The following is an 18758-nucleotide window of genomic DNA, read 5'->3' as shown; positions in this document are numbered from 1 at the left end:
GTTCAAGGTGTTACTATTAGTATAAAGGTAAAGGACCCCTGACAGTTAAGTCCAGTCGCGAACGACTCTGGGGTTGCGGCGCTCATCTCGCTTTACTGGCCGAGGGAGCCGGCGTTTGTCGCAGACAGTTTTTCTGGGTCATGTGGCCAGCATGACTAAGCCGCTTCTGGCAAAACCAGAGCAGTGCACGGAAACGCCGTTTACCTTCCCGCCAGAGCGGTAACCATTTATCTACTTGCACTTTGATGTGCTATCGAACTGCTAGGTTGGCAGGAGCTGGGACTGAACAATGGGAGCTCACCCTGTCGCGGGGATTCGAACCACCAACCTTGCGATTGGCAAGCCCAAGGCTCAGTGGTTTACACCACAGTGCCACCCGTGTCCCTATTACTATATATAATTATATTATATTATTAGTAATATACTATAGTATATTAGTATATACTATTAGTATATACTCCTATACCGTACTATTAGTATATAGAGCCCTTAACAGGTTGGGACCAGTTTATCAGTGAGATCACCTTAGTCCATATGTCATACCCTCCAACATTTCTCCAATGAAAAAAGGGACATCCTATTCCATTATTATTATTATTATTATTATTATTATTATTATTATTATTATCCTGCCCATCTGACTGGGTTACACCAGCCACTCTGGGAGGCTTTCAACATATATAAAAACATAAGAAATCATCAAATATTTAAAAACTTCCCTGTACAGGGCTGCCTTCAGACGTCTTCTAAAGGTTGTACAGTTACTTATTTCCTTGGCTTGCATAGCTTCATACCCTCCAACATTTCACCGATGAAAATAGGGATGCCCAATGGGAAAGCGGGACATTCCAGGATCAAATCAGAAACCAGGGCGGCTTCTGCCCATCTGGGACTGTCCCTGGAAAATAGGGACTCTTGGAGGATCTGCACATGCACCTACTGACTGCTTTGATCTGCGGAAATGGCCCTGTTACAGGTGCCATGTAACAGCCAATCTGGATCTGTAAGCACCTGCACTTGGAACTCCCTGCCTCATGATATCAGGCAGCTGCCTTCACTGTAATCTTTTCGATGCCTGCTAAAAACATTTTTGTTTAGGCAAGCCTGCCCAGATATGTAGAATGTGTGTTGATTTATTTATTGATTACATCCCTATCACACCTTTTTCTCCAAAGAGCTCACGATGGTATTCATAGCTCATGGCCGAGTGGGGATTTGAACCCTGGTCTCCTGGGTCCTAGTCCATCGCTCTAACCGCAACACCATGCCGACGCTTCTTAGGAAAGAGAAAAGCTTGGTGATGTGCTGATTCCTCTCTCTTCTCTTTTGCCTACAGCCTACATTGGCAATGCAGACATGATCCAACCAGACCTGGCGCCGCTGCAGCCGACCCTCGACGATTTCATGGAGATATCTGGTAGGAGCCAGCTTTGTTTCTAAGGTCAGAAATTAATGCAATGAGTGGTGGTGGAAGGGAGGTATGGGAAATTGGAGCGACTTTGGGGGGAACTGGTTGCTTCCACGCTGGGACCCCTTGAGAACTTCTAAGGTTGCAATTCTGCGGTTATTTGAAAGCGGGATTAAAACAGAGGGCAGCTATGGAGCCACTGCACACTGGGCCCCTGAGCAGCGCAAGACTGAAACACTTCTTTTTAGTTTTGAGAAAAGGTGAATTAGAGGTGACACAATGGAAGTGTTTAAAATGACGCCTGGCACATGGAGAAGGTGGAGAGAGGAAAGTTTGGCAGTGATGGCCGCCAACTTGGATGGCTTTAAAAGAAGATTAGATTAAGTCATGGAAGAGAGGGCTATTGGTGGCTATGAGCCGTGACGGAAACTGCAGGAGGGGAGAATGCTGCTCTTCTGCTTGAATCCTGCTTGCAGGTTTCCCATTGGGGCTTCCAGTTGGCCACTGTGATAAGAGGATGCCATTGGCCTCATCCAGCAAGCTCTTCTTATGTTCGTAGCTCTGTTGTTTGAGGCTGAGTTGTGGGTTGCAACCAGGGCTATTTTTCTAGAAAAAGAGGTGCCAGAACTCACCATGATTTGTTCTCTAACAATGGCAATGGCACCCACCTGAGAGGTGCTGGAAGTGAGTTCTGGTGAGTTCCAGCTTGGAAAAAAAACCCTGGTTGCAATATTAGGAGTTAGCATCAAAAACAGGAGTCTCTGCAATACAGTGGTACCTCGGGTTAAGAACTTAATTTGTTCCAAAGGTCCTGAAACTGTTCTTAACCTGAGGTACCACTTTAGCTAATGGGGCCTCCTGCTTCTGCCGCACGATTTCAGTTCTCATCCTGAAGCAAAGTTCTTAACCCGAGGTACTATGTCTGGGTTAGCGGAGTCTGTAACCTGAAGCGTCTGTAACCTGAAGCATCTGTAACCCGAGGTTCCACCGTACCGGGATCAAACTTCAGGTCTGTCCTCTTTTCTTTTTAGTTTTTGAAAACATAAAAGCGTGATCAGTCTGCTTGATAGTCATTTACGCCAGTCAATTACACCAATATCACGATGCTGTTACACAAAAATACTTAGCGATGAAAGCCTGCGTACTGCTGTGTTGGCCTCACCTCAAAAAAGGTTTTTTTAAGAGCTGGAAAGGGTTCAGAAAAGGGGCACCAAAATGATCAAGGGGATGGAGCAGCTTCCTTATGAAGAAAAGTTACAACATTTAGGGATTTTTAGCAGAGAGAAGGCAAAAAAAGGGCTTCATAGTGTTATACAAAAAATTTGGGGCTCTTTGAATGTTATAATGGCTGAGAATTAGCGATGAACCATGCATTAGTGACCCCTCAAATATTCTAGAAGGGTCCTTTTCTGTTCTGAGGTGGGTTGTAGTAGAGGCATGAATGGTCTCTCTCTCTTTTTCTTTTAATTTTTCTTATAGGAAACAGGCACCATTTCGCTATTTATTTAGAATGGTTTCTAGCCCACACTTCATTAAAATAATCTCAGGGCATCTAAAAACAAACACAAAGCATAAAATGATTACCTGAAACCAAATAACCCCTCATCACATACAACATACCAACGAGGACACGTGGCTCAATTCTCAACCCATTTAGTCCGAAGCCTAGCGGAATAAAAATGCCATTGAGTAGCTTCTAAAACCCACCAGGGTCAGCACTAGCTGTTTGTGGAGGGCATTCCACAAACGGAGAGCCAGTACTGAGAATATCTCCGTACCGTATTTGATTACGAAATGCATCATTCTGTACTCCCAAAGAATAACAGATACTGGTTTGGGGGCCATTGGGAGGGGCAGATTTTTTCCTTCCTATATACATAGAAATGTAAGGCTGTCGTCACACAGCTCCAGTTGCAGGATCTGTAGTGCCGCGTCACAGATTTACATGAAGTCTGGGTGGAGAGCAAAAGAAAAGCCAGGTTTTTAAAAGGATGGTTTTAAACAACAAACAGAGGTTTGACTAAAGCAGGGATGGAGAAGCGTTGAGGAGCTCTGAGGAGTGTGTGTGTGTGTGTGTGTGTGTGTAAGCCAGACTGGCAGAGGGGGCAAAAATGGGACGGTCAATATATTGAGTGAGAATAGAGTGCCTACGTCTTGCAGCAGTTCCCAAAATAGAGTTTGGGTTACAGGAATGTGAAACCACACTGGGGGCGAGACGAGAGAGGAAGGGAAACTTTTGACCCAAGAAAGGGGAAAGAGGGGCAGCTGGGGCTGTCGAGCAACAGAGGGCTGAGGACCTGAAGAAGGGGGGAGGGTTGAGTTTATTTATCTATTGTATTTATACCACACCTTTCCTCCATAGTTCTCCTCCTTTTTATCCCCACAACAACCCTGTGCGGTAGGTTAGGCTGAGAGCAAATGGCTGGCCCAAGATCACACAGTAAGGTTCATGATTTGGTTAGGATGAGCCAAGTGTGTGTGTGCGTGTGTGTGTGTGTGTGCGTGCATGCACGCGCCCTATACCAGGCTGTCTGAAAGAATACAAACCTTCCCAGGGTGTGAGATCTGGGGAGGAGGCCATTCTCTTGATCCCGCCACTTGGCAGCAACTACACTTTGGATGTCCCTGCCTATTGATATCGAGGAGGCACCTTTGCTGTACTCTTTTCGGCACCTGTTTAGAGACAAACCTGCCCAGATGCATAGAAAGTTGGTGTGGATTTTAATGTTTCAGTATTTTAACTTTTCGTTTGCTCGGAATTATTGCTGTGAAATTTTTCTTGATTTTATCCTTTCACCTTTTTCTAAATTGCTTTGAGGGTTGTTGTTGTATAAATGTTATTAAATAAATCAGCTAGTTTAATTGCTTTTTAATTACTCCCCCCCCCCCAAAGTTTTTAGCTGTTTCTATTTTAACAGTAAGCCACCCTGAGTCCCAGTCTGGGGAAAAGGCAGAATCTAAATAATGGTAAAGATAATATGTAATAAAAAAGATTGTGTGTGTGATGAGTCCTTGGTCTTTTGCACCAGCCTCCCTGCTCCCCCCTTTAAAAAATCTTTTTTAAAAAAATCTGCAGTAATGGGCTGCAAAATTCAGAGATGTGTGAATTTCAAAAGATAGCTGCCATTCAGTTTGCTGGCTAGTTTGAGAGGTTCTGGTCATTTATCAGGAAAATGCAACCAAACTGAATTTCTCCCTCACCTCTAAATGCTGGCAAGACGCCCAGCTTTCCAGCTGCCTTAATTTCCTTAGAGACCCTCTGGTTAAAGCAAGGTGCTGTGATCCACTGGGCTTTGCAGGAAACCTATGCAGCTTGGATTTCAGGGATCATAGCCCCCGCCTCTCTGACAAGTATCCATTGCTTCTTGGTCTTTTCTTGTTCCAGACCTGAAGTGCTGGACTCCTTTGCAAACTCCTGGAGTTCGGTTCACATCCCCTCCAAAATTAGAGTTGAAAAAGCTGTGGAAAAGTGTTTGGGACATTTCAGTTTAGAGAAAACAAGAGTTAAGAGGTGAATTAAGAGGCCACATGTGCTATCATTTTTCCAATGAAAACAGGGACATCCTATTCGATAATGATAATAATTTTATTATTTATACCCAGCCCATCACACTAGGTTACCCCTGCCACTCTAGGTGGCTTCCAACATATTTAAAAAAACATAGTAAAGCATAATACATTTAAAAACTGCCTTCAGGTGTCTTCTAAGCATAGTTGCTTATCCCCTTGACTCGGGGGTTGCATAACTCTGTACCCTATGATAAAAATAGGGACGTCCTAAGGAAAAGCGGGACATTCCAGTATCAAATCAAAAACCGGGACAGCTTCTGTAAATTCGAGACTGTCCCCTGGAAAACAGTAAGAGGATCTGAAGTTTATAAAATTATGCGTGGCATAGAGAAAGTGGATAGAGATTTTCTTTCCCTGCCTCTCTCCTAACACTAGAATTTGTGGACAAGCAATGAAGCTGAAGGATGGAAAATTCAGGACAGACAGAAAAAAAGTTCCTTTTTTATGCAGATCAGAGTTAAACTATGCAATGTGCTCTTGCAGGAGGCAGTGATGGCTGCTAACATGGATGGCTTTAAGAGATAATTGGAGAAGAGGGCTATCGATAGCCATTTTTGTTTATACTGGTCAGAGGCTGTAATGCTCCTGAATGCCATTTGCTGGAAACAGAAGGAGGCGAGAGGGCTTGAATCCTGCTTGCTAATATCCCACAGGCATCTGGTTGGCCACTGTGAGAACAGGATGCTGGACTACATGGGCCACTGGCCTGATCCAGCAGGGCTGGGAGGCTGAGAACGCTTCCATCCTGCCTCCAGATGCTCTGGGAGCTTGCGTGGCTTGGGTGGGTGGAGGGAAGTCCAGGCAAGGCACTTGGGCCAGCCCCACGGAGGGCTGTTGCAATGGGCTTGGGGGTAAGGTCACCACCTCTGTCCCCAGCCAGCCAGAGGCTTCCTGGGCTCCTGCCTGTCAATCAAAGGGCAGCGTGAATGAGGAACCGAGGCTGGAGAAGGAACCTGAGCCATATGTAGAAGTCCTCATGGCAGGTCCGTGGCAGACCACCCTAGGGATGGTAACCGACCGTGGGTGGACCCCTTCTGCAGGTAGGAGACTGGGGTGGGGGGCAGGGGGTGGGTAAGGGGGTGGGGGTGGGGAACTGCCTAATCTTGCTTGCAGTCGGCCCCCTGCTCTCTGGACACCCTCCCTCACTGAATCCCAGAGCAGCTGGCAGTGAGAATCAGAGAAAGGTAGAGTTGGAAGGGAGAATTATTGGAAGAATCACAGCTCAAGAATCCCTGACCAATGGCCATCCAGCCTCTGCTTAAAAATCTCCAGTGAAGGAGTGCTCCAAGGTTAGATAGCTCTTATTGACAGAAAACTCTTCCGTATGTTTAGCTGGACTCTCCTGGCCACTTGAATCTGTCGGTTTGGGTCCTCCTGGCAAAAGCCTGAGAGACTTTGCTGCTGGCTTAAAGGCAGGATGGGCCCTGCCCACGCCACCATTGCCCAGCATTCTTGCTGGAACGACCTGCTCCATTTTACCTAACGCTACAGTCAGCTCCAGCTCTGCTCCTTGAAAAGCGTTCTCTCCTGGTTGTTGCCCAGGAGGCCACTTTGAAAGGCTCAGGAACTGAGGGCAGTTGGAAAGCCGGCTACACTTTCTGAGAGTTGTGTCCCTCCCAGCATGCTTTGGGGGATCAAAGCTTTGGGGCGGGGGTGTTGTCCGGTATAGTTGCCCGCTTCTCTTGTCTGTGTTTCATTTTGGTTGAGTTTTGTCTGATTTGGGAGTAATTCTGACCGCTGTCAGTTTTTCTTCTGTAAAATGGGCACATGTGTGTGTTTGGTACCCACAACAGCCTCTTAGATTACCAGATATGCTCCAGGTCCAAGGAGGTTTGGGGGTCACCGCTCCAGATGCTACCGGAGTCCAACACCCATCATCTCTAACCACTCGCCATGCTGGCCCCGGTGGGAGTTGGGGGGGTCTCCCCACAAAATCTAGAGGGCCACAGGTGCCAACCAGAGCTGTACTGAAGGCTTGCCAAGCTCTTTTGTGTACCTGGCAGTCACCTGATCTCCACTGTGTGGGTCTGGCAGAATTTCTTGGTGAATATGTTAACATCACATTTTATTCCTTATTCTTGCATGTCGGGGACATTTTAGTTTCGAGAAAAGGCATATGTTTGTTTACTGCATTTCTATCCCCCTTTTTTCTCCAAGGAGTTCAAGGTGGTAGACATTATTCTCAGCCTCAGTTTATCCCCACAACAATATTGTGAGGTAGGTTAGGCTGAGAAAAGACAGTGACGGCCCCCCGTCAAGGCCACCCAGTGAATTTCATGGCTGAGCGGGGATTTTAACCCTGAACTCCCAGGTCCTAGTCCAACACTCTAACCACTGCACTACACTGTGACACGATAGAAGTTTATAAAATTATGCATGTCATGGAGAGAGGTGTAGAGTTTTCCTTCCTTTCTCCTCCTGGATATCCAATGAAGCTGAGCATTGGGAGATTCAGGACAGACAAAAGAAAATCCTTCTTCATTCAGCGCAGAGTTAAACTATGGAACTCCCTCCCACAGGAGGCGGTGATGGCCACCAACTTGGACGGCTTTAAAAGAGGACGGGACAAATTCGTGGAGGAGGAGAGGGCTATTGAAAGCTAGTATCCGTGCTGGCTATGCTCTGCCTTCATGGTCAGAAGCAGCATTGCCTCTGAACACAAGGGGTCCCTTTTGCTCGAATCCTGCTTCCCACTGAGACATCTGGTCAGCCACTATAAGAGCAGGATAGTGGGTAGGCCATTGCTCTGATCCAGCAAGCTCTCTTCACATTCTTAACATAAGAATTCCAGCTAAAATCACTTTCGCCCTGGCTGGGCAAATCAGGAGGCTTTAACCTGGTGCCAAAAAGATTGTAACGTTGGCAATGACACATGTGGTTTTGAGGAGGGGGCATATTCCAGAGTTGGGGTGCTACCACAGATTGTGAGTTGCCTTGCTTCCGTGCCAGTTCCCAGTTGCCTCCCTCTCAGTGTTAATATAACCTGGTGATGATTTTGCATTCCTGCTTTTTGCAAAACGGGGTAGGGCCAGGCCTTCTGTGGCTTAATCTTAACATGTGCATCCCCCACCGCACACGTTTTATAAAGCCAAGAGGTTGCTTTAGTCTCTCTTTTAACATCTTGGCTGACGCAAGAAGAGGATTCAAACTCGTGATCGGAATTGAAACTTGAGAGGCGGCTGCTTGAACTGAAATTTGGGGCATGGCGCAATTCAGCTTGGAAGTTGCGGTGCCATGAAATCTCTGCTCTTTCCATGATAGACAAAGTTTTCTCGTTTTGCTTATTTGTATGTGGCATGGGACTAAAGTTGAGGCTTATTATTTAATCAATCCATTAATTTCTTAGTCACCTACTATTAGAATTAGTCTTGTGGTGACTTATAAGAGTATTTTAAAATACTGCTGCATGCCACACCAATTTCTGGTGGTTTTGTTTTTTTGGCTCCAGTGTACACCAATTTTTGGCCACATCAATTTCTGAGTGCTGAGAGAATCCAGCTGCTTACATAGGCTTGGTTTCGTTGGAATGAAAGTCAGAGGAGACTGTGGTGTCTTTAGGATATATAGTTTTATTTGCACATCTGTACAACCTGAGCACAGGATGGAGGGGCTCACAGCATCAACACCCCAACAGATCTTGCTTCTCCATTAGTCACAGCTTTGGATCCAGCGCAGAGCAAGCAGGTCTTTGGGTCTCCAGCTTCCAGGCTGCTTTCAGCTCAGCTCACACACACCTTACCAGCTATTGCTCTCCTACCTAGCAACTAGGTGAGGGAGTGAAGGAAAGGCCCACCCATTCGCCTGCAGGGTCCCATCACTTAGTGCTCACTCTTGCAACTGAGCTCATTCTTTTGGGATGCTGATGGGGACACTGAAGAGGCCAGCCAAGGTCACTGTCTTACCGAGGGACCAGTTCAGCAATCTCCTCTGCTAGATTCTGACCTTCACTGGGTCCAGGACCCCAAGAATTGAGAGGGACTCAGGGCATCATCCAGACTGACCCCCCCAAACCCATACCAGTGCTTATTACTTACATTCTATCCCACATTTTAGCACATGAGCTAAAATCAGTAGCAAAGTCCTCTGCAGGCTTGGCCTGTATTTACTGCTTCTTTATTGTGTTTCTGTCCCATCTTTTGTCCCTCCAAGGAACTGGAAGTGGCATAGATAGTTCTCTTCTCCCATTTAATCCACACAACAACCCTGTGAGGTACGTTGGGCTGAGAGGCAGTGATTGGCCCCCAAGGTCACCCTGTGAGTTTCATTGCTGAGTGGGGATTTGACCTCCGGCCTCCCAGGTCGTAGTCCAAGATTCCCAGCTGTTATTATTATTTTTTAAAGAGAATCCCCCCCCCCTAGCGTTTGTAGAATGTGAGAGATGAGGCAAAATGTCCATGCACGGTTCTTTCTGGAGGAGAAAGCAGCCTGCTCCCAGCTTTCCCTTTCCCTTTGAATCCCCACTGGGGGAAAAGAATCCCACAGACACCCAGGCAAAGAGCCCTGCTTGAAATCCGAGAGCGCTGCTGCCAGCCAGTGCAGGATATACTGACCTAGATGGACCCCCAATGGTCTGACTTGGGGTGGGGTGGGGATGCAGGAAGCTCAATGCGTTCCTAAGGGACGAATGCGAGATGAAAGGCATTTTCACACCCGCTGGGTTTTCTTATGGTGGCATGTGAGGGCTCAAGGTACATTTCCTGCTTGCAAACATGGAACTAGGCACATTCTGTAGGCTCAGAGAATCCCTACCTTGCAGGGCTGTTGTGCAAGGAAGCAATCGGCAGAAACGGGAGAGCGTGGCGGTTTATTTATGTGTGCTACTACAGCTCTTTGAAAAAAGGCAAATGCTGACGATCTGGTGTTTACATGCAAAGGGGAAGTTGCAGTGGAAAGGAAGAGAGAAGTTATATATGTGGATATTTTGGTGTAAGGGGGGGCGTGGAGGAGAAAACCGCATAGGCGGTGTTGTGTTTGCATGAAGCAATGAGGGCTGTAGTAAATGTGCTGGAGGGGAGGGGTGTTGGGGGGGAGGGTGTCTGTTTGATGGGGTGACAAAAAGGGGAAATGGCTTGGCCCAGGATGCCTGTGTGTGTGTGTGTGTGTGTGTGTTTAGGAGGGCATATTGTGTGTTATGGAGGGGAGTTATTTTTGGAGGGGCTGGGAGCAGGAACAGACAAATCAGTCAATTTCAGTTTCTCTCATTTTCCCAGTCTTGGGTTCACTTCACCGCAATTCCGCAGCACTTTGCATTTGCCTTTGTACCCGGGCACGAGGGACTGACTGCACTGCCCGCTTAAAGGCAAATCGGCTGCCATATTCATAGAATCATAGAAGTGTAGAGTTGAAAGGGACCTCGAGGCTCATCTAGTCCACCCCCTGGTGTTATGTACTGAAGTTCTCGCCCTGGGCCAGCAGGGGGATTCTGTAGATAGTTTTCACTCAGGTCCACATATGCAAATAAGGGATTGAAAGTGACGCTCAGTGATTGGATAGTTACAGAAAATGGTTACTGTTGCGTTCTAGTGGAGCTCTATATAAGCAGGCTGGCTGAACCCTTCAGTTCAGTTCTGTTCTGGCCTGTGAATAAACAAGAGCTGTTTGAAGAATTGCTGTGTCGTCTGATATGTTCACCCACAACTTAACACCTGCAATGCAGGAAGCTTAGCAATTCCGTCCTTCGTTCCCTTTGTCTCCCTTTGGTCGGCCACCTAACACTGGCCTGCAACCTTTGCTGCAGGCCTGTTCTGGGAGGCCCAGCAGGGAACTGTGCAAAGGACTGTGTCAGTAAATCAGTTAAGTTCCTACACTTTAGAACTCCCTGCTTATTGATATCAGGCAGGTACCTTCACAAGACTCGTTCTGGTGCCGGGGGGGGGGGATTCTAGACAAGCCTACGCAGATGTTTAGAAAGTTGATGAAAGCCTTAGTTTTTAGTCTATTGTTATTTCAACTTTTTGAAAGCTCTAAATTACCATCTCCCATTTTTCTTAGGGAGAATATTATTTTTTTTTCCTTTTTGAAAACTGTTTTGAGATGTAAAAATTCTCTTTCCCCCCACAATCAAGCAGTACGTAAATTGTGCGAAACCAATAAATGACAAAATAAGGGGCAATTAGTTTTTACTGGTGCAGGCGTGATCGATTGCTGGCAAGTGGCTAAAAACCCCCAAAAGGGTTTCAAATGGGGGACTTTGCGTTTAAAGGTCAGGACTTGAAATGGGTCAAGGAGCCCAAGCAAAGACGGTGGAAAAAACCGCCATAGAGGGGTTGATGTGGGGTTGCGGTTTGCAAATTTTCCACTCTGGAATGAGGAAGAAAACAAGCCCGTGTTGGATGTGTGTCCCTTCGCAGGAGCCCTGAAAGTGCCGCCGCAGCAGTTTGGGGGTCGTCTGACTCTGAGGAAGCGAGAGGGTTGCGGCGCAGGGGCAGGAAGGGAGAGGGGGGGCATGGCAGGGTCACGGGGCTCGGAATCGGGAAGGCCACGGGATGTGGTTAGCCACAGGCTGCACGCAAGGCGAGCGCAAGAGGGCAGGGAGGGAGACCTGGGAGGGAGAAACCGCACCCACCCACTGAGGGGCTCAAACATTTCAAAGCTGACTCAGGGCTCTTGCACACCTATCTTAAAAAAAAAATATTTAAAAAGATTCTATTTTTATTATTTTATGTTTGAGAGGGGGAGAAAAACTCTCCTGTATCCACTTTCTCTATGCCAGGAATAATTTTATAAACTTCCACCATGTCACCTCTCACTTTCCATTTCTCTAAATTGAAAAGTCTCGAATATTGCAAGGGGGCTGCTCCAGCCCCTTGACTATTTTAGGGGCTCTTTCCTGAGGTTTTTGCCAGCTCTACAATATATATATATATATATATATGTAGGTTTTGGTGTCTTCGGGTGTCTTCCCGTGTAAGAGTCGGGGTGTCTGTGCGACGTTTCGACGAGGTCTCACTCGTCATCTTCAGGCTGGTGCTTTCGGCTTCTTGTCCTTATATCTAGGGCACTTAGGAAGCGGCGGCTCCAAAGCACTCAGGGTGAAATGAGGGGAGGGCTCCAAAGCCGGGGAAAGAGACTTGCAGCAGAGGGCAAGTCTCTTTCCCCGGCTTTGGAGCCCTCCCCTCATTTCACCCTGAGTGCTTTGGAGCCGCCGCTTCCTAAGTGCCCTAGATATAAGGACAAGAAGCCGAAAGCACCAGCCTGAAGATGACGAGTGAGACCTCGTCGAAACGTCGCACAGACACCCCGACTCTTACACGGGAAGACACCCGAAGACACCAAAACCTGCATTCCTGTACCCGTGAAAATCTACGAAAGCATATATATATATATATATATATATATATATATATATATATATATATATATTGAGGGGAGCAGAATCATCCGCAGTATTTCAAATGCAGTTGCGCTATATTGGCAGTTTCAATTATATTCTTATTTCTCCAAGATAGGTACATTCTTGCAAACAACTTTCCCTAATGCATTTTGCATGCATTACTTCAATGAATGTAAGCACTTTTGAGCATGCTTTCCCTTAATTTACACTTTTGAAGCATTTCCCCCCAAAAAAATGTTGGTTGGAGAACTGCATCGTGGAATTCAAAGGTCTGCATATTTCAAAAGGTGGCTGGTTCAGAAAGTACAAATTAGGTAACTTGGTGCTAGGATGTGACCTGAACTCATGGCCTCCTCATCACTAGCTGGGGAAGGATATAGCTCAATTCATACCCCCGCCCCAACGAAGCCAAGCTGCCTGCCTGAATTCATGGGGAAGAGGCATCACTCAGTGGCACAGAGCACCTGCTTCGCACACAGAAAAAGACCCCTGTGACCACATCTGGAATAGTGTCTGCAGTTCTGGTTGCCTCACCTCAAAAAGCACACTGCAGAGTTGGAAAATGTTGATAAAAGGGCTTCCAGAATGATCATGAGGAAAGGTTGCCGCGTTTGGGACGTTTTAGCTTAGAGAAAAGGTGAGTACAGTGGTACTTCTGGTTACAGACGCTTCAGGTTACAGACTCCGCTAACCCAGAAATATTACTTCGGGTTAAGAACTTTGCTTCAGGATGAGAACAGAAATCGTGCGGCAGCAGCGGGAGGACCCGTTAGCTAAAGTGGTAACTCAGGTTAAGAACAGTTTCAGGTTAAGAACAGACCTCCAGAGCAAATTAAGTTCTCAACCCAAGGTACCACTGTAAGAGACAACACAATAGCAGTTTACAAAATTATTCACGGCAGGGAGAAAGCAGAGAGAGAGAAGTTTTTCTCTCTAGATCTTAAGGACAAGCGATGAAGCTGAACGCTGGAAGAATCAGGACGGATAGAAGAAAATACTTTTCCGTGCAGAGCAGAGTTAAACTGTGGAACTCCCTGCCACAGGAGGCGATGTTAGCCCCCAAGCTAGATGGCTTTGAAAGGGGATTAGATAAAGTCATGGAGGTGAGGGCTATTGATGGTTACTGGCCTGGATGGCTATGCTCTGCCTGCCCAGTTTGAGGCATCAATGCTTCTGAGTACCGGTTGCTAGAACCCAAAGGAGGGGAGAGAGAGGGCTCTTTTGCTCCGGTTCTGCTTGTGGGTTTCCCATTCGGGCATCTGGGGGACCACTGTGTGAACAGGAGGCTAGACTAGGTGGTCCATTGGCCTGAATCAGCAGGGATATTCATACATTCTTATGTCAATCCCCTGCAACTCTCCTTCAAAGATCAAGTAGCACGTCTAGCTGTCCGGAGGCAGTGATTTCTGTCCCATACCACATTAATCACAACCAGCACTGTTTGCATTCCACTGCAATTCAGCTTTTGCTAACACCTACATTAATTCGTTTCCCTATCTGCAGGGGTTAAAATCAGCGTGATTAATTTCCATGGAACGGAGTTGTCATAACAATGCAGAAAACGACATTACTGATTTACTTAACATTTGTGCACTGGGGGGGGGGGAATCATCAATAGTGAATACCGCTTTTACAATATTGCATGGTTTCTTTTCTTGACCTCAGGCAAATTTTCAGATTGCAGCAATTTCCGCTCTTCTTTGTGTTTCCAGGAGAATTGTCTGACATTGCTAGCATAATAGCAGATCGAATTGTAGAGTTGGAAAGGGCACAAAGGATCATGCAGTCCAGTCCCCTGCAAGTGACGAGAAAGTTCTTTCTCTCCCCGACACCCCAGAGTGATGCTGTGAGATTGGGCTAGATCAGGGATGATGAACCTGTGGCCCTCTAAAGAGGCAGCTGGACTCCAACTCCCATCATCCACCAACACTGAATCTTGCTGGAGCTGACCCCCGACCTCTGCAGCCTCAGGCTCTCGTGCAAGGCAGAGGGCGATTGCATTGCATGTTTGGGGTGGTTCGACTTGCAAATGTGGCAACGCCGTGCCCCCCGCCCTGCTGCGGTCAGGGCCCCGGAAGGTGTCGGGTGCGGCTTGAGTGACCCGTGGGCGGCCCTGACACGGGCTTGCCTGCTCATGCAGCAAAAATGCTCGTGTTTCACAACTGCAGACACTATTGCTTCTTCTGCTGCTTGAAACGACAGCCGCTCCAAACTGGTAGTTGGCCAGGTGAGAGGATGAAGGCAGCATGGGTGGCAGCAGCAGGAGGAGGCCCCCCCCCCACAGGACTGGCATAAGCAGGAACACAGTTTCCTCACCCAAAACTTTGGGATAACACTGGGGTACCCTAAGGAAACTTCCTGGTTGTCCTTAATTTACACAAAATTCACCTGTACCTTTACATGCAGCCTAGGAGTCTGGCAGGTTGGAGGGGGTGAATTAAGTCTTTGGTTTTCTTTCTTTGGAAGCACCCCCCCCGCCCCATTCATTTAGTTAAGAGAGAGAAAATTGTGCATCTCATAAAAAGTATCTAAAAGAAAGAGCTCAAATGACATTTTAAAAATAATATGGCATGATTTTATTTATTATACAAATTTTGAGGTACATGATTGTTCAGCACTATTTGTATATGCAAATATCTGGCTCATTTAAAACTATATAGAATCTTTATTCTCAGTAACGGTGAAACTCACAGGTGGATAATCCTTTTATTTTTATAAATATGTATTAATTGCAGGGGGACTCTTTGTATGAGTTAATCCTTTAGTATCCCTTTGGTGCTGTGCTGAATCCTTGTATTTCTGTCCGTCCAGGCTGTGACACTTTATGGTTTAGTCTTCTGATGCTCGGTGTTTTCTTTCTTTTCATTATGTTTGCACTTTTTTTTGTTAACAATTTTTTAAAAAGAAAAGAAAATTGATCATCATCACGGCTTAAGAATAAACATCATGGCCTTCCTTGATATTTGTCCCCCTCCTGCCTGAAAGGTTTCCAGGGGACATGGAGATGGCATAGATGCCTTTGGGAAACCCATAAGCAAGATCTGAGCAAATAATAATAATAATAATAATAATAATAATAATAATAAATTTTATTTATATCCCGCCCTCCCCAGCCGAAGCCGGGCTCAGGGCGGCTAACAACAATCAGTTCCCCCTCCTATGGTTTCCAGCAACTGGTGTTCAGAAGCATTTCCTGACTCCAGCTGTGGAGGCAATGCATAGACCTTGTGGCTAATAGCCCTTGATAGCCCTCTCCTCCATGAATTTGTCTCCATGAATTGGTCCTCTCCATGCAAATACATACAAATGTCATTTGTTGGAATTGGCACGGTTTCATCACATTGCAAAATATGGCATGTTTGGTGCAGCCATTTGCCTGGCCTGCTCTGACCTTTCTTTCTCATCCCCTGCCCAGATTTCTTTTCCAGCCCTCGGCCGCTGCCAGCTCAGACGTCCCTGAACTATCAGGACCAGCCCTGTTTTGCATCAGAGACCCTCTTCGGGACCACCGGCACCACCCTCCTCTCTAGCGCTGCAGACACCTTACTTTCCCCAGGCCCTGCTGCTTCTCCCGTCCTGCCCAGTCCTCGGAACCAGGTGCGAAAGCTCTGCTTGCCCTCAGTCTTACCAGCTGATGGCTCTGCCCTAGGCTCATTTTGCTCTCTTGTCCTACAATTCCTGCCCTGGTCAGAGGCGTAGCTTGAGCAGACGTTCCTGGGTGATGAAGGCCTCTCGCTGGTATGGGTTATCTGTGCATGTGCAGAGTGACTTTGGTAATTTGCATGGGTTGTTGTGTGTGTGGACTCCTGGGATGGACAGGTGGTCTGGCTTCCTTCAGGAGGCCGAGCTATTTGCTGTCCAGTCAGATGGTGCTGAGTCCCACCCAACCAGTTTTGGCCCTGCTATAAACAGGCGGATGGAGTTGTCCCACCTCATGGCGAAACAGCAAGATTTGGTCTTTATTTATATTGTTACATGCCACCCAAATCTCTGAGCAGTGAGAGACTTCAAGGGTTCCAGGCACTCGTCCAGAGTTCAGTTTCCTTTGAATGACGGTCAGCAGAGATTGAAGTTTTATTTACACATATAGGATGCCTAGGATGCAGGGGCTCACAGCATTGACCCCACAACAGATCTTGCTTTTCCAATAATTGGCGCTTTGGATCCAGCACAGAGCAAGCTGGTCTCTGTGTCTCTGGCTTCCAGCCAGCTTCCAGCTCAGCTCAAACGGACTCCTGTTGTTCTTGCTCTCCTACCTAGCAGGTGGGGTGGGGGTGGGGAGTCCCACCACTTTGGTCCACATCACACATCAACATCTCTGGTTGTGCTGTTCATTGTGCTTAACTAGTCAACCACAACTACTGACCAAACAAAAATATTGGTGTGGCAAGCTTGCTCTCACACCTTGTCCCCCAGAGATACAGGACCCCAAGAATAGGAAGGAAGTCAGGGCATCATCCAGACTGACCCCCACCTCAAACTCATAACATTAATTTCCTGATGTTTTCAATGGTTTGAGTTTTCTCCCTGAGGCACCTTAATATCCCAGGGCCCCCCTAATTTGCTGTGTTTTTCCCCAGTTTGCAAGCTTCTAGTCCTCAGCATTGCAAAAAGAAGCTTGACAAGAGCTGCTGAATGACTCTCCTGCCGTTTCTTTTGGGAGTGAGCAAATTGCACCCACCTCTTTCTGTTCCCTCCCTTTTCTGTCTCCCCACAGCCAGCCAGCGGGTGCCCTGCTCACCTCGGTTCGCCTGGCGCCTTCCTCAACCATGACCTCCTGCCGGCTCCGCCCTCCTCGACGCCCCCCAGCAGCCTCGGCCCCGACCTCAAGCAGAAGTCCATGTTCCCATATACGTATCCTGGCAAATGGCTCAGCCTAGACCCCTACGGGCCCTACTGCCCCACCCCAATGCCCAGCGCCCCTCTGCTGAGCCCGGAGCCAGGGCGCCCTCCTGCCCCCAACCCCAAGTTCCACTACCCGCCCTCCCCGCTCTACTCTGGACCCCCATCCCCATCGCTCTCCACTCCCTGCTTTTCCCAAAATGTCCCGGGGTACAGCATGGACCTGTCCTCAGGGTACCACTCTCCTCTCAGCACCCCACAACTACACACTGGTGTGCAAAGTCCCCCCATATTTGCTGCTGGTAGGGGGCAGCCACAGTCGGGGAGTGACCGGCCCAGGGTGAAGGGGGCCAACGCCAAGACCAAGAGGCCCTCGAGAATCCCAGCACCTCCACTTGTGGCAATGCCCAATCCGTGTCTGACACAGCTGCTGATCTCAGGTAGGGGGAAGGCAGGATTTCTTTTCCAGGGGTCCCTTCTGCTCTTTAACGTGCACTGAGCTCAGGGCTGCGATGTTTGACTGACTGGTTGGTTAAAGCAGCAGCTATCTCACGTTTTTGGGTCACTGCCCCCTTGATTCTGTAAACTCCTTCCCAGTACCCCCTACCCTATAAAAAGTCTTACTCAGAATAGCGGGTTGCCCAAATCACTTAGGAAGAGAATGACACAATCAAATTCAACACAGTCACCAATTAATTGCACATCTACTCAAAATCCAGCTCAAACTGTTTAGTGGATGAACTTGATCCAGTGATACCTGCTTTTCAAGACCTGAAAGTCATTTATACCTCCAGCCCCTGGCTGCCCACCTGCCTCTTAGCACCGACCTAGCTCTTAGCTCCCACCGCCTTAGCTCCTGCTGCTCCCCAGGAGGCAGTACCACCCACCATGGGAACCACTAGGCTAAATTCTGATTGACCAAAAAAAGGTACTCCAGTTAATCAAGGATACACCCACAGATATAATAAAAAGGTAAATGTGTCATCATGCTGCAGTTTTCTTGGCCAAAGACAGGTGGCGCTGCAAACTACAGCACAATGAGAAACAGTGGGTGGTGGTCTAGGCATGAGCTGCAGAGGGACAGCTAGAAGAGGCTGTACAAGCCCCTCCCCCCCACACATACCTTTCTGCATATCTTAAGGCACAGGGAGGCAGAAGTCTCAGGGGGTGAAGGTTGGCGAGGAATGGCTGCAGTCCCCCAACTAGTTGGCTTCAACACATTTTTCCTTCCTTCTTGCAGCTAAACCAGAGCCAACTCAAGAGGCTTTGCCTGGTCCTAGCCACACCATTGCTCCTCCAGTGCCTGAACCTCAGGTAGGAGTCAACTGTTGATAGCAGGGGTCCGCATTTCCTTTCTGGGTTCCAAACTGGCTTTGGGGTGGGAAGGGATGGGTCTGTGACCCCACTGGATCAGGCCAAGGGTGCATCTAATTCTGCCTGCTGCCTCCAACAGTCGGGGCTGGGAAGCTCATATGCAAAGCGGAATGGAGATAGCCATCCCGTTGACTGATCCTGGAATTTGGTATTCAGAGGTATACTCTCCCTGAACCTGGAAGCTCCATTCCTTGCTGCCAGGAGGGCTATGAACTGACAGAGCCACCCTCT

At 47.7% G+C, this 18758-nt stretch overlaps 1 protein-coding gene across 1 annotated transcript in view; it reads left to right on the top strand.

Moving 5' to 3' along the window:
• MLXIPL (MLX interacting protein like) overlaps positions 1-18758 on the top strand; it is a 42525-nt gene that overhangs the window by 14386 nt on the left and 9381 nt on the right. The window contains exons 7-10 of the mRNA XM_082201394.1: positions 1337-1417; positions 15727-15908; positions 17029-17593; positions 18394-18467. Coding sequence (XP_082057520.1) covers positions 1337-1417; positions 15727-15908; positions 17029-17593; positions 18394-18467 — 902 coding nt within the window. The remainder of the gene's footprint in view (positions 1-1336; positions 1418-15726; positions 15909-17028; positions 17594-18393; positions 18468-18758) is intronic.

The sequence above is a fragment of the Podarcis vaucheri genome, assembly GCF_965113315.1.
Source record: "Podarcis vaucheri genome assembly, chromosome: 15".
NCBI lineage: Eukaryota > Metazoa > Chordata > Lepidosauria > Squamata > Lacertidae > Podarcis > Podarcis vaucheri.
The sequence above is the reverse complement of the archived record's forward strand: the minus strand, read 5'-3'. Positions and strand labels throughout refer to the sequence as shown.